The sequence below is a fragment of the Cyprinodon variegatus genome, unplaced genomic scaffold (assembly GCF_000732505.1).
Source record: "Cyprinodon variegatus isolate N-32 unplaced genomic scaffold, C_variegatus-1.0 Scaffold379, whole genome shotgun sequence".
Lineage (NCBI taxonomy): Eukaryota > Metazoa > Chordata > Actinopteri > Cyprinodontiformes > Cyprinodontidae > Cyprinodon > Cyprinodon variegatus.
Window position 1 is genome coordinate 504,228 of NW_015150832.1, and position 15,529 is coordinate 519,756.

Genomic DNA, 15,529 nt, shown 5'->3' on the forward strand with positions numbered 1-15,529 from the left:
TGATGTCACACCATAGGCCATCTAAAAAGATCCCATTAATTCTTCACTATTTAAGTTCTTCCTATCTACAGTAATGAATCACTGCTTATGGCCACTTTGATAAACTTCTTTGAAAATTATGCTGTGATGAAATTACTGATTTGTTTTTTCCTTTACTATTTTGGAGAGAGTAGTTCTTAGATTTTACTGTACAAATAATACCAGACAATAAAGTTTGCAAATTATGATTTCATTTATAAAGCTTCGCTTTCTTGCACCTCAGCAGTTACAGCATGAAAATGGAGTTATGACAAAGTTTTGGGTCCATACTTTAAAGGTATATTGGAAGATGCCCTTTTTCTGGGTGGATCATCAAAATGAGTGGTCCTCATGAGTGTCAATCATTCTGGTGATATGTTTATGTAAGGCTGTCCTACGTGCTTGTCCCCATGTTCACTTACCGGTGGTAAGTCTGACATAGATGAAACACTGCAAATCTTTTTTTGGAAGGCAAGCTTGTATGAGCGATACAAAGAGCAACTTTTAAACAGTGTGTGCATGAGGAGAAATAGGCTTGTGCATGCCTTCGTACAGGGTACAGGTACAGGGTTGTGCATGTGCATTTTTTTTTTTAGTGGAGAGGGTGAATATTTGTGAATTTTCTCCACTATACCTTTAAAATAGACTGTGAATTTCAAAAAAAGTAAAATAGAAGCTCACCCTGTAGCAGTACACTGGACACCTTGAGACCCTTGCTCTATATCTCCCTTGCCTTTGCTCATTTCCAATCAAAATATTCTCAATAAAAGCTATCAATACTGGAAGGATTTGATATGCTGAAATAGTTTTGTCCAAAATGATTTTGGTTTTTAGGCTATAAACCACAATAATCAAACTTAAGGTAAAGCCTTGTGTTATTACACTGTCTTTANTAACTGATGAAGAGGAATGTACAAATTTTGTTGTCTGTATCTTACAATTTTCATAAAATACATTTAAAGATGTTTTTATGAGAGAAAGTACACCCGTAATACTTCATATAGGTGGTCAGTTTGTCTAGAAATGGCCTACTTTTAATTCTGTGTTTACATGCATGCATGGCTGAACTGGTTGGTAAACATATGACAATGGAGAACAACAGAACAATGGTGTTTGATGTCACACCATAGGCCATCTAAAAAGATCCCATTAATTCTTCACTATTTAAGTTCTTCCTATCTACGGTGATGAATGACTGCTTATTAAATAAACTTTTTTGAAAATTATGCTGTGATGAAATTACTGATTTGTTTTTTCCTTTACTATTTTGGAGAGAGTAGTTCTTAGATTTTACTGTACAAATAATACCAGACAATAAAGTTTGCAAATTATGATTTCATTAATAAAGCTTCACTTTCTTGCACCCCAGCAGTTACAGCATGAAAATGGAGTTATGACAAAGTTTTGGGTCCATACTTTAAAGGTATATTGGAAGATGCCCTTTTTCTGGGTGGATCATCAAAATGAGTGGTCCTCATAAGTGTCAATCATTCTGGTGATATGTTTATGTAAGGCTGTCCTACGTGCTTGTCCCCATGTTCACTTACCGGTGGTAAGTCTGACATAGATGAAACACTGCAAATCTTTTTTTGGAAGGCAAGCTTGTATGAGCGATACAAAGAGCAACTTTTAAACAGTGTGTGCATGAGGAGAAATAGGCTTGTGCATGCCTTCGTACAGGGTACAGGTACAGGGTTGTGCATGTGCATTTTTTTTTTTAGTGGAGAGGGTGAATATTTGTGAAACTTCTCCACTATACCTTTAAAATAGACTGTGAATTTCAAAAAAAGTTAAATAGAAGCTCACCCTGTAGCAGTACACTGGACACCTTGAGACCCTTGCTCTATATCTCCCTTGCCTTTGCTCATTTCCAATCAAAATATTCTCAATAAAAGCTATCAATACTGGAAGGATTTGATATGCTGAAATAGTTTTGTCCAAAATGATTTTGGTTTTTATGCTATAAACCACAATAATCAAACTTAAGGTAAAGCCTTGTGTTATTACACTGTCTTTACTGCTCACTAAGACTAAGAAAGTAGAGCACATCACCCCAGTTCTAAAGTCCTTACACTGGCTCCCTGTATCCCAGGGAGCATATTTTATTTTTTTCCCTAATTGCCTTGATTCTGTTTTATTTTCCTATATTTTAATCATGTAAAGCACTTTGCATTGTCTTTGTACTTAATTGTGCTATACATATAAATTTGCCTTGCCTTGCCTTAATAAAAGTGATGTTTACATTTCCTTAGATGCACATACAGATGTGAATGAAACATTCAAAACTAACAAAACATGAATGAAACAATGATGCGTCACTAAATGGACAGTTTAATGATCATATAATTAGTCAGAATGAATCTATTAAGATCATGAAGCGGAAGTTACATTTTTATCTAGGTTTTGGCAGGCTGACATGTGACTTCCTATCTGTGGAGACTGCGCTAGTGTTTTGGATGACGTGACGGCGAGGCGGGGCCACCTGATTGGCTGCACTGCAGGGCGGAAGTGCGTCTGTTTCCCCAGCTGAGTGCTGAAAACAAAACAAGTCAAGCTGCGACTGGTGAGTCCTCAGAGCCTTTGGAGTTTCATTGTTTCTAGTTTTACAGCAGATCTATAGAGAAGGTGTTTATGTAAGTCTGACCGCTTTAAGCGCGTATAAACAGCTCGTTGTGCTGACAGGTTAGGAGCTGCTTGGCTGTCCTTGTGCTGAGCTCACATGTGAGCTGTTATGCAACACCTCAGAGCATGCAGATTACTACAGCATGCCTCTGCTGTTGTTCTGCTGCAGTGATGCTGCAAAGCTGCACTGCAGTATGGCTGCTTCTCTGCTCATGAAAACATTTCTAACCTTTCTTAGAGGCTGGGAAGGTGCTCTTCTCTACACTGGCGCGATTTAAAGAGAGAAGCTCCTAGTTTAAGCTGTTATCTATGAAAGTCTGCAAAAATAATGAATCACATGTGGACTTAAAGAGAAACCAATGGGATTTAAAATCGAGTATATCAGCGCCAGAAGCACATTAAAGGTATATTAGCACAGGTATGTGTGTCTTTTATGGAATCAGAGATGCATCCATTAAATGACCAGAAATGGTAAAAAAAAACAAACAATTTCCCTTTGACAGGGGCGCATTTAGGAAATTTGGGGCCTTAGGCAAAGACAGGCAGGGGGCCCTCTGAATTGAGAAGACAACACATAAAACAGACCCATCATACAGATACAGAAATTTTTATAGAATAGACATACATTATTTATTCTATGTTTTTTTTCTCTCTTCTTGTCCCTTTTCTTGTTGTTTTCCTCTCTTTTTTGTGCTTTTCATGCTGTCTCAAAAGGAATGAAAGATTTTTTCCCAAGCAATAAGCTCACTAAGCTGATTCCTCCTTCCTGTGTCTCCAAAAAGGCGATGGTAAAAGTGAATAACACAGTCCAATGATCTGCTTATCTGTTCTCCATTTATCATTTGAATGAAATAATATATCTGGAAGTATATCTGCGCCCGTCTCCTTTTTTTTGGAAAGATCCTGTCCTTCACCTGGAGTAGTCCTCTCCGTACTATCGAGCAGCGTGCTCGATCACACAGCTTCTTTGGCCACAGTGCTGGGTCATCTTCCAGAAGTGCACTGCTTACTAGCTGAATGGATGATGCTGGACTAGCAAATACAAACGAAATTCAAAGCTGATTTCAAAATGACCCATCTTCAATAAGATAAATAAATACTTATAGTCACCAGTAATTCATCTCCATGCGAAGGACCCTCCTCCTCAGGTGCCAATGTTACATCTGAGACTGCTGCTGATTGGGTGTTACTGCTGCTGGTGTTTGCCGCTGCCGCAGTGAAGAAGCCGAAGTCAGTCATTTTTTAGTAACTTTGAAAGCAGCTTCCTACTTTCCTCCTTCTTCCTCCACTTTTCTGCACCGCTAGGGCAGCTTCTTTTCATCATTCTTTTCTTTTCCTCTCTTCTCTTCTCTGCTCGTTCCCTTTATAGTTCATCTAGGGGTCAAATCTTTTAGTGCTGAAGTGATTGCACAAGTGGTTTAATATGTGCTATTTAAATACGTGTTTTCTGATACTGTGCCGCTTTTAGTTAAGTATGATAAAGTTAATGGTCGGCTCATTAAATAAAAAAAAGCTACAGGCTTGCTTTAGTTTCTGGTAAATGTAGAAAAGTAAATGTGAAAGTAAAAACATTGAAATTGCTGCACATCTTAAATGGTGTAATGCACAAATATTATTTCCCTTTTAAACTATTTTTCCAAAGCCCTAATATTTCAAGCTATATATTATTATTTTCTAATGTGTTCTAATTTTATGATGCTTAATTAGGAATTAACTTTTTTTGGTAAAGGGTGAAAAAAAAAAGAAAACTGTGCTTTTTCAATTATGTCAGTATTTTTAATGTCTGAAACAAGTAATCCTCAAAGCAGCCATATCTGAAGGCTGCACATCAGTGCTTTAGGATTCCTGTGTTTTTCTGTGTTCTACTCTTGTGCATAAGTGTCTCGTTTTAACTCTTTCTCTTTTTGTGCCCCCGGTTTCAAGCATCATGATGGATGAGCTGGTGCAGGACTTGGTGTCTGCGCTGGAGCAAGCCTCAGAGCAGACCAAATTAGGGGAGCTGTGGGAGGAAATGGTCCTGAGTCCGCTGCAGCACCGACGGCAGATTCGCCGCCGCAGAGGTCGGAAACGCCTTCACGAGTCCTCCATCTATCCTGTGGCTTGCAGACGTCGCTGGAACGAAGCGCCTGAATCTAGCATGGATGAGGCCAAAGAGTACAGAGAGAACTTATCCTCCTCTTTTTCCACAGCTGTGGCAAACTACAGTGATTCAGACGACATGGCCACTGCCGACCACTGGCCTCATGTTGCCAGGGCCCCTGTCAGATCAACAGTCCCTGGCAGATCCAGACATCCGTCCTGGCCAGAGTCTGATTCCTTCACTGATAGTAATCCAGGGCAGCCTCTCAGAAGGCGCAGGAAGGTCAAGCGTATGACTTCAAACATGACAATCAGACTTCAGCAGAAGCTACATGACGGAAGGAAGAGACACAGGCCTTCTAAGTTGCAACGTTTATCGGGATCTAGAAGAAGGTCAAGCAGTTGGACAGCAGCCGAGAGACAGGCTGAAGGAGGCAGAGTGATGGGAAAGGAGTGTTGGAAAAGACAGATGGCCAAGGAACGTAGAGATGCTCCAGATGAGAATATGTCTGATGGGTAATGTAAAATCTTTTTTTTTTTTTTTTTTCAGGAAACAATTTTAAGAGTTTTAGTTTCTGTATTTTTTAACCTAATTTCTAAAGATGAAGGGTTTTGAGGCTGATTCTCTGGGTTGGTAATAAAACCATAATAATTTATATGACGAGATATGCTCCTCTTTTTATTTACTCTTTATTTTATAGACTCCGCCTAGGGGTCTGGAGCCCATTTGTTTTTAGAGCTAGTTTGCAGCTTTTCTGAAGTTGTTTTTGCTACTTGCAGCATTTTCTCTTACCATTTTTTTTAGTTTATTTTTTAGCTTTATCCATGTGTTTGCCAACAGTTTTAGTGCATATTCACTTTGCTTCTACCCATGTTCAATGATTGCACCTTTTCTCTCTAGCAGCGCTTTTTAGCATTAGCATGTGTTATAACAACCTCCATTTTTTTCACTGAATGCCGGTTGGTTGTACGGGGTTGAAGTGAAGCCAGTTGGCCGCCATATTGGTACTCCCTAGTTAGACCGATCGCAATGTAAACAATATGTGCGCAACAGCATTAAAGAACAATGATGTTCTCATTCAAGTGGGATTTAACTCTTAAAATAAAGATAAAAATTCATCACCTGGACACACACTTGCTGTTTCATAGCATAAGTAGATGACTTTAACTTTAAAAAAAAATAGGCACATCAAATTGCATAGTCATGAAGTCAATGAAGTCTCAAAATCATGTAATATAACATATTATACAAATCCATCACCACAATATTGTGTTAATGTAGCATAATTATATAGGTGTGCCAAAATTGCTAAATTGATGTACATTTAATAGACATGTACTGATGACATTGTTATGGTAATTACATATTACACACAGTTTCAAGATCTTACTAAAAGATTGAATTAGACGTACATGTCTGTTAATATTGTAGTATTTTTCTATTTGCAAATTGTGCATGCATATATATATATATATATATATATTAGGGGTGGAATGGTTCACAAAATCCACGGTTCGGTTCACGGTTTTGTGGTCACGGTGTTCGGTTCGGTATATGTTGATTGTTAGCCGGACATGTTGGTCATGTTGCTGTTAGCATAAACAAAACGTGTTGCACAATGCTTGCACACTGTTGCACTTTTATCAACAACTTTCCACCGTCATCGTAGGTCACTCTAATGCTACGTTCACACTGGACGCAGCAGGAGCAGCAAAAACACGTCTGCTGCTTCCTTTTTGCTGCTTGTACCAGGTTTCAGCATTTTAAGTTAATTTAGGCGTTAATAAAACTGTTTCAGAGGAGTGATCATAGAGCTATGTATCATCAGCAATGTGTCTCTCCCTCGCCAGCTCCCAGATCAGCTTCTGTGATTGGTTGATGTGGCGCGTCAAGCAGCAAAAGTTAATTTTTTCCATCTTGAGCAGCAGCGCGTTTGCGGTGCGTTAAATGCTTAAACGCTCCCGACACGCTGCTTCAGCTGCTCAGATCGCGCTATGAGGCCTTTTGCTGCACCTTGACGCGCATCAACCATTGAATTTGCATGTAAACTTACATCCGCGTCCGGTGTGAACGCAGCATGAATGCAAAGTGGTCCCATACAGCAGACCTATAAAGTGCTGCTGGTGCGTCTTCCAACTCCTGTTCTTTTCCACTCGCCATACCCACACAATTCTCCACAACAACTGATTTCTTTCTGCTACACCCGGCTCCACTGCTTCGCTTCTTCTTCTTGTTTACTACCGGTGGTTGGCTTTGGACTTATTACCGCCACCTTCTGCTTCTGGAGACGCTTCACTATGAGAAAAAGGAGCAGCGCATGAACCGAACGCAACACACGCGAATCGAACCGAGAAAGTCGAACCGAACAGTTTGGACGGTTTTCATAAACCGTTCTAGGGCTGGGCGATATGGAAAAAAAACTATATCACGATATGGATTATTTTATATCACGATAACGATATATATCACGATATGCCACAACTGATGTTGCATTTTATGTTTTCATAGTCCGTCAGATGGACAGGGTTGAAAAAAATCTTTCATTGCCTATTTTTTACCCATCATCTTGTTTCCTAATATGAGAATCCCAACCCCAAACCAAGAACACCAGTTATGCAATTTGCGGCCATGACAGTGAACAGTATAGAATCTTGGCTAAAAAAAGTTAAGATAAAATAAAAAAGTTTATCACGATAGAAAAAATAGAGGAGAAAGGTCACGATAGACATGTTTCTCTCGTCCTCACGATATATATCGCCATATCGCCCAGCTCTAAACCGTTCCATCCCTACTATATATATATATATATATATATATATATATATATATATATATATATATATATATATATATTTGTGTGTGTGAGGGTCAAATGTTTGAGTTGTTTTGTTCCTTCAAAATAACATGCAGTATATTTCTTTATTTATATTTATTAGTCTACTTTCTATTTTCTAATGTTAGACACAATGTCAATGGCTAACTCAGTCAATATCTTCAAGTCAGTCTGAGGTAGCCAGTATAATGTTGAGCAACATACTATACTATAGAATACATCGGCGTATATATGAATTTTCTTGGTTAGCACATCCACTTTTTTGTGAAACGTCTTGCCAGAGCCGGCAAACTGCTTGTTTTTGCACCAAAATGCTAAACACATAGGCATTTTGACTGCACCCTCCGTGGGATTCGGTACCAATATGGCGGATGGTGGCTACACTTTTTTCGGGCAATCAGCAATCCAGGGAATAAATAGAGATCAATGCGTGTGTTATGTGTTACTCCCATTTGTATTTCTGGCAGGGTTTGTATTTGTAGTGGACATTCACTTTGCTGCTCTTTACTTTCCATTTTGATTGCAAAATTCTCTTTTGCAGTGGTTTTTTTTCTTCCCTTTTTTGGATGTGTTTTGGTGCTTGTGTGCTAATTTTTGGTTTGCAGTACGTGTTGCATGTTTTGTGTATTTGCAGTTTGCTCCCACCTTTTGAGCCAACTTATTAACTCCATATTTGCAAGAAATTATATTTATATAACCTATTATTTCAGTGGGATTGAATACAAACAGACACCCCAGTTTTTACTTGAAAAAATTTACAAACCATTTATGCTTTTCTTTTAACTTTAGACATCTGTGTTCATTTTCATAAATACCATATCATTAGAATTAAAACACAAACTGATGTTTAGATTTTGATGGCTGTGCCACAAAAATTTCAAGAGTTTTGAGGCATTGCATTCAGTGGAAAAAAGATTATAAACAAGTTACATTTAAAATGATCAATACAAAAGTCAATGAAATGATCAATATTCATTAGATCCTCCGAGTCTAAAATAATATTCTCCGTTTTGAATTATTGACATTAAAAATGAATGACAATCTTCATCCTTTTATACCGGATGATTATGAGGGAGGAATCTTTGGCATTTCTGCCTTCAGGCATCCCCAGCTCATTATTATGTTTTAAAGACTTTGCCACAAATACATAAGTGACTTGGTCTGGTATTGATTTGTTTTGAAATATTTGCCTGACTTTGGGTGGGTAATTAAAGTTCTGTTTGTCCCACAGCCCAAGAGTGCACTCTCCTGTGTACACTTCATTTCACTAACCTAAATGTGGATCTTAGGTCTAGCAGCAAGGGACTTTAAACTATTAAACTGAACAGATTGTTACACTGCATATAGTGAATATATGAAATAAGCAAGACCTTTAGTTTAACTGTGTTTTTGAAGAATCGCAACAGATATGAACAGCTTAAGACCTATAAGGTAATAAATTTATTATGATTTCACTGAATGCCTTTACAGAACATTTTGAACCTTTTGGTGTTGAACGTTTGTGACTATCATGGTTGGAAAAGATTTACATTGCAGTAGCTTTCACACTTTTATAGTCGGATATGCAAATTGATAGGCAGCCTTTGGTTATGTGACCTGTTCAGTGCCCCCTCAACATTTGACATGACAAACCTGGAATTAAACCCACAACTTTTAACTTGAAACATGAGAATGTTTCTCACAGAGTCAGATAAATACCAAAACACTGCATTTGTCTGTCTATTGTGTTTTAAAGCAGCTCACAAAAAATGTGTGATTAAAAATGCCCAGCTTTTTATTTATTTTTTTGTCATATAACAAATTTAGTTTCAATAAAGTTTTAACAAAACCATATGGGGAAAACTTCTTGACACCCCTATCAATCCCTATAAATCAGTTGTAACTTATCAATAATTCCATCCGTCCGCCTTCTCCAGCTTAATCTGTAATGTTGGTGCTGGTCCCTCTCTTATGCTGACTATGGGAGAAAGGCAGGTTACACTTTGGAAAGGCTTTCCAGTCCATCACAGGGCAACATGGAGACACACAACCATGCACCCCTTACACACACTCACACCTAAGGACAATTTGAGAAGTCAATCTACCTAAAAGTCATGTTTTTGGCCTGTGGAAGAATGCAGGAGTACAGTACCTAGAGAGAACCCACACATGCAAAAACATGCAGAATCCATGCAGAAAATCACTGGGAGGAATATGTATAATTTGAATATTTACATATTTTGAAAAACATATTCAATTTATTGAATATTATTTGAATAATATTTTTTTTCTGTTAATAATAGCTTCTAGGTACTTTATTACAAATCCATGTTTGCTCATGAGATATTCATTTAACTTGACTTAGACTGCAATATCAGCATCAAGGCTGAACCAGGACTCGTTTGTCTTTCTAGTCTCATTGAGGAAAATGGTTAAGGAAGGTAAAAAAGTAAACCATTCTTAAAGATGTCAACACAAAGCTGCATCCTTGGGTCCACACATCAGTATTAGTATGGGTCCATTTCTCTTTCAGGTGCCTGGGAACCTTATTTAGCTACATGGCATTATGAGTTTATTCAAATAAAAGGATATTTTAAAAAAAATGTAGAAAATGTGTATTAGCTCATAGATCTGAACCATATAGAAAATGTGTTCTATGCTAAGGCAAGGGAAGCAAAGGAGAGAGGAGCCAGTGTTCATATCGATATGTAGAGAGGAAGTAGCATAAATCTGTCTGATTTCTCTCGTATTTTACCTTTTCTAATTTTATGTGTAGCTATTTTATTTAAGGTAATATATAACTCTAAAATGAGATGGAGTTGGATAACAGACATCCCATTTCATGAACACAAACAAATACAGTCTATGACATGATGCTGGTATAAGTTGTACAGACTTATGTCTATAGAATTATTCATAAAAAAAAAAAAAAAAAACTATACATGAATTTTAGATGGAAGCTTTAATGCAAGTTTAAAATGTCATTGAAATCAAGCAATCTACATAAATCAAAGGATTGAGTTGTCTTTGCAAAGCAGATTCTGGAAAAAACCAAGGTCCAGGATTAAAAGTAGACTTGAATAACCCCTAAGCATGTTTCCAGAGATGTGGATGATCTTGGTTGATGTCCACCTTTGTCATTAGAATAGAGACTTTTAACAGACTTATTGAGTATTTTCATTGTACGGCCCTGTGTAGAAAGTTTTTATGTTATTATTTATTGGTGTATTATGATTTAAACAGAAGGTTATCTGCTAGCTGTATGTATTTAAACATATTTCCCTTATTATTTGTGGATCTCATCACCATCTGTTCACCCAAAGCATGCATGCACTTGAAGTAACTCTTAATGGAGCAGAGAAAGCTTTATGTCTTCAGGTTTAATTTGTGCTGACCTCCCCAGCCCCTAAACAGTATTTGTTTTCTTACTTTATGGGAAAATCAATAGCCGTTCTGACAGAAAACAGCCCAGGAGAAGAAATAAATGGGAGCACCTAAGCGTGCTGTCAATCATTTCTCACTTACACAACTGCAACAGTCTTGATTGCTGCTCAGTGGACTGCCACTCTGTAGTGAGGGCTGAACAATCAAACAGTTAAGCCTTGATGGAGGCAAAGGGGTATTAACAAATGGCAGCAGGGATGAGGGGCTGACAATGTTACAACAGCAATATTTATGCTTTGAGGCTGTGTGGTCCATTGAATGTCAGACACGGATGCCATTGTTGAACCATGTGGATTCCTTTGGTCTCTTTCTAACTGTTAACCTTTTCCATTTGGAGTGTTTGGTCTGCTGAAAAGTGCCCCTCCTCAAGGTCACTCTCCTTATGTGCACACTGAGTAGAGCGTTGCCTTCAGCCAGCCGAGTGCGAGGAGAGCAGATGTTGAAGGCTCCAGTTGGACTCCACATCCTTGATTAGACCTGGCCCAGCCTGCTGGCACTGAGGCCACCTGGCACCCAGGCTGGCCAAGCAAGCAGTCCTAACCTGTGGGTAGCTGCGTCCAGGGCCCAGCCTCCGTCTCCAGCTGTGCGCCACTTCTGTTGATGTTGACTTCTTGCAAAGAAACACCGCCCAAAAAGCCTCTCAGAGCTCGCTTTGCTCTTTCCTGTCGTAATTTAGATTTTCAGAACTCCATGAGGAGTTTTTGAGGAGGCAGTTCAGCGTTTGCTGAAGTTAATTTTCATAAATCTCTGAAACTAATCCAATTACTGCAGCTCAGGGAGGGTGGGATAACCTTATAATCAGACACCAATGGAAGAGGGCACAGATTTGGGCTGCAGCAACTTGTTTGAAGAGCCCACAGATCCATTGTTATCAGCACTTTACTCCCCTCCACTGCTCGTCTCCTTTATTCCTTTGCAGAATGAGCCAAGGCTCAATAAATGGTGGCTCGTCTGTAATCTCTGTGCAAACCGGTCTGCCTCTCCCAGGAGCTGAGGATTATATCCTAATGATTAGTGCTCATCTGGATACTGTGTTTGACTTCTCCTCTTTAGCTTGTGTAGAAACAATTGGGCCATATGGGGTATTAAGTTTATCTCCCCTAACTATGGAGTTTTTGCCCTTGTTCCCTTGAACATACAGTGTCTTCATGAAGTATTTATGACCCTTGAACTTATCCCTTTTTTTTGCCACCTTTTAACCATAAACTTCACTGGATTTCATTAGGATTTTATTTGCCAGTCTAACAGAAAGGAGATCACATTTGTGAAGTGAAAGAAAGTGATATGTGGTTTCCAAATTGTTTAACTGCGGGTATGTCCTCACCCATCTTTGAATCGGTACCTCATGGAACCACTTTTCACTGCAGTCGCACCTTTAAGCCTTTTTTACCTTTATTACTACCTGCTTTGCTTATTGAGAGACTGAAATCTTCACTTCCAACTTGGTCACTTTGGACTGAATACCTCTGTGGAGATCCATTTTCAACTCTCGTCATATGTTCTCAGTTGGGCTTAGGTTTAGACTTTGACTAGGCCATCATATCTCAAAAAAAGCTTTTTTAATCTTTTCCAAGCCATCCATGGTAGCTCCATCTCTTTATCTAGGATGATCTAAAGCTTGAATCCCTCCAGTTTTTTGTTTTGTTTTTCAAATTCGATTTGAAATTTGATTGTTATGCAAACTCCAACAAATTTTCTTCCATTGCATTATTTGGCACAGATGACTACTTAAGAGTAAGTAGATAAGTTTATCTTTAAAATAATAGGTTTGTAAGTTATAGATTATATAAATTAGTCAGTACTTAAAGCCTTAAAAAAAAAAAAAAAGTCTCTTTGTTTAATTGTTTTTACCCATGTTTGCCAGACTTGTCACAACATTTCTCCAAAATACTGGGAAAGGAAACACGTAACTTACTGATGCTTAGCACAGTACTGGTCGGTACTGTAAAAGTTCGAACTTGTGTCCTCTAGTGATGCTGATGTTTTGTGTGCATCAAATGCCAGCAGATGTTTCCAGCTGAGGAGCTGCCCGGGGAATCGGTCCAGAGAGACGGGGTCAAAGAGGCTGGATGGGGGTGAAGGGGCTGTCCAGGGTTAGGCCAGACATCTTCTAGATTCCCTGGAGAGGCTGTCTCCACTCTCACATCTGCTTCTCTTAGATGTTTGGGGAGATGATGCAGGACCATATGGCCATAGACTAGAAGGAACGTTTGTATGAGCGTTTTCTTATCCTGACGTCACACAGAGGCTTCAGCAATATGGCAAAGCTCTCTATCAGCACATATTGAACCCTCCAGGTTTGTCTTGGAAGCAAGGTCAGAGATGATAAACAGGAAGCAAACTGCAAGACATTCTGTATCATAATCCCAAAAATATGAATCATAGATGGACCTTACTTTTTTAATGAACAGCATACAATGAGTAAAACATTTGTAAAACAAATACTAATAAAGATCAACGAGCAACAATATATTGACTGATGCCTCTCTGGTTCTCAAAGGAGTGTTCTGTTATGGAGACAACAGTGTTTCATCGCTCAACTGGAGCCTTAGCATAACAAGCAATAATTGAAAATGCTTGTACAAATTCTCAGTCGTGGGTTATGGCAACAACAAACAGTGCTAAGCTTGTATTGTGGAATAAATGAAAATGAATGACAAGCGGCCAAATACCAGAGATAATGTTGCTAAGAGAAAGAGAGATAAATATAATAGAATCTCCATCATTCACTGAAATGTGAGGAAGACAATGAGAGTCAGAATAATGAGGTTCAGGCACACAGAGGGCATGGAGGGAGTGTAAAGGGTTTGCCGGAGGGTGTGGAGCGGACCAGCAGCGGGGCGGTCGGGATGGTAAGCGACAGCAGCCCACACAGCAGATGTCAGCCAGTTGCCTCATGGAAGTGGTGGCATGTCTGGGGATTGCTGTGTGTGAGGGGCACACCCAGAGGGAGGGCGGGTAGGGGGACTGTGCTTCTCTGTGCTGTCATCCTCCACAACATAGGCCAGATTAGATTGAAGCTGACAGCGGAGGATATTCAATTAGATTGTTCATGTCACTCAGTGGCTTCGATCAGAGTCCCTCCTGATGCCTTTGTGTTTCCCATCGCATTGAGGCAGAAACACAGCGCTCTGCCTTTTTGTGTCATTTCTATTTATGTCGACCTCCTGCTCTGCTCTTCATTTTTTGTTACTCAATGCTGCATTTTAGATATTGATTTCAGACATACATATGAAATCTTAATTTACACTGTACAGATGCCTTTAAACCGACCTTTAGAGGAGATCCTGCTTGATGTGACAAATAAAAACAGGTCTTATATTTTTTTTCTCCCCTTGTCTCTCTCCTTTGTAGGGAAACCAGCAGCACGTGCAGTAGTGACCCCGGTCTGTTCACCAATGATGAAGGAAGACAAGGTATCACACATGAATCTTCCCTATCATATATAGTTTTGTTGAAGTTTGTGAAGTGCGGTCAGATGAGAGTGCCTTCGCTCCAATCTAAGAAAATACTGGGGCTGTATAAAGAGATTTGGCTACAATGGGCTGGTTGCTGGGCACCCAGGCGACTCTAATAAGACGTTGTCATGTCGTGTTAATGAGCGCTGAAGCCTTTGCTAATCTCATTAGCCGCGCTGGGGCCAGGCGGCCTCTGATTTAACAGTTGTCACTACACCTTGACTGTGAGAGGCATGGTTCCTGTGGACACTATGCTGAGTGACAGGTCTGGGATCAGCTAAATGTTTGGGGTGGTCTGGTGCTGTGCAGCTCACTGCAAAGCTCAAGACAGTTTTTGATTTTCTCACACTGATTTTCCGACTTTCGTATCATTTCTGATCACACTATCCATGTCCGCAGGTGATGATGAGCAGAGTGACTGGTTCTTTGAAGGGGACTGTGGAGTTGGACTTCTGCCCAACTGGGACTCTGACAACCCGCTTTCGCTGGAGGACAGACAACCCTCCAATTTCCTCCTACCTGCGCAACGCTCTGTCAGAGGTAGTGTAAGCTTTTTTCTTCATAGATATAAACAAGTGAGGATTCTGTGGTGTTCAGATCTGGACTGGGCAACTAATTGTATTTGCAATATAATGGCAATTTTACATATAGCAATTTTCATTACATGTAAGGAGTAAGACAAATACATTCTCACTTCAATCCTTTAGGTAGAATTAAATGACTTAAATAGGTTTGCAGCCATACAGTAAAGCCCCTGAACAATGGACTCTGTCAAGGTCATGAAGACAATGAAACCCTTGAGAGAAAAATATACATGATTGCCGTTGGTTTAAAGGACAAACAAAAATAAAACTGCAATCACAATTTTGGTTTAAAAATTTGGCAAAAGTTTGGGTTTCCACCAAAATTGTTCAGCCCTAGATCTGACACTATCAAGGTGAGTCTCGTCATTCCCAAACAATTTGAGAAAGTCACAAATGCAACAGTTTCCTGGTCTGAAGTAAATAAGTAAATAAAAAAGTAAAAGAAAAAAAAAATGAAATGATGAAATCCTTCCTTCCTTCCTTCCTTCCTTCCTTCCTTCCTTCCTTCCTT

The 15,529-nt window shown here is 39.2% G+C and overlaps 1 protein-coding gene across 1 annotated transcript in view; it reads left to right on the forward strand.

The window, feature by feature from the left end:
- Window positions 1-2,513: 2,513 nt before the first annotated feature.
- The window catches only part of gpatch2l (G-patch domain containing 2 like), a 39,340-nt gene continuing 26,324 nt past the window's right edge, over window positions 2,514-15,529 (forward strand). Inside the window, exons 1-4 of the mRNA XM_015386842.1 lie at window positions 2,514-2,581; window positions 4,564-5,235; window positions 14,331-14,392; window positions 14,834-14,974. Coding sequence (XP_015242328.1) covers window positions 4,568-5,235; window positions 14,331-14,392; window positions 14,834-14,974 — 871 coding nt within the window. The 5' untranslated portion in view covers window positions 2,514-2,581; window positions 4,564-4,567. The remainder of the gene's footprint in view (window positions 2,582-4,563; window positions 5,236-14,330; window positions 14,393-14,833; window positions 14,975-15,529) is intronic.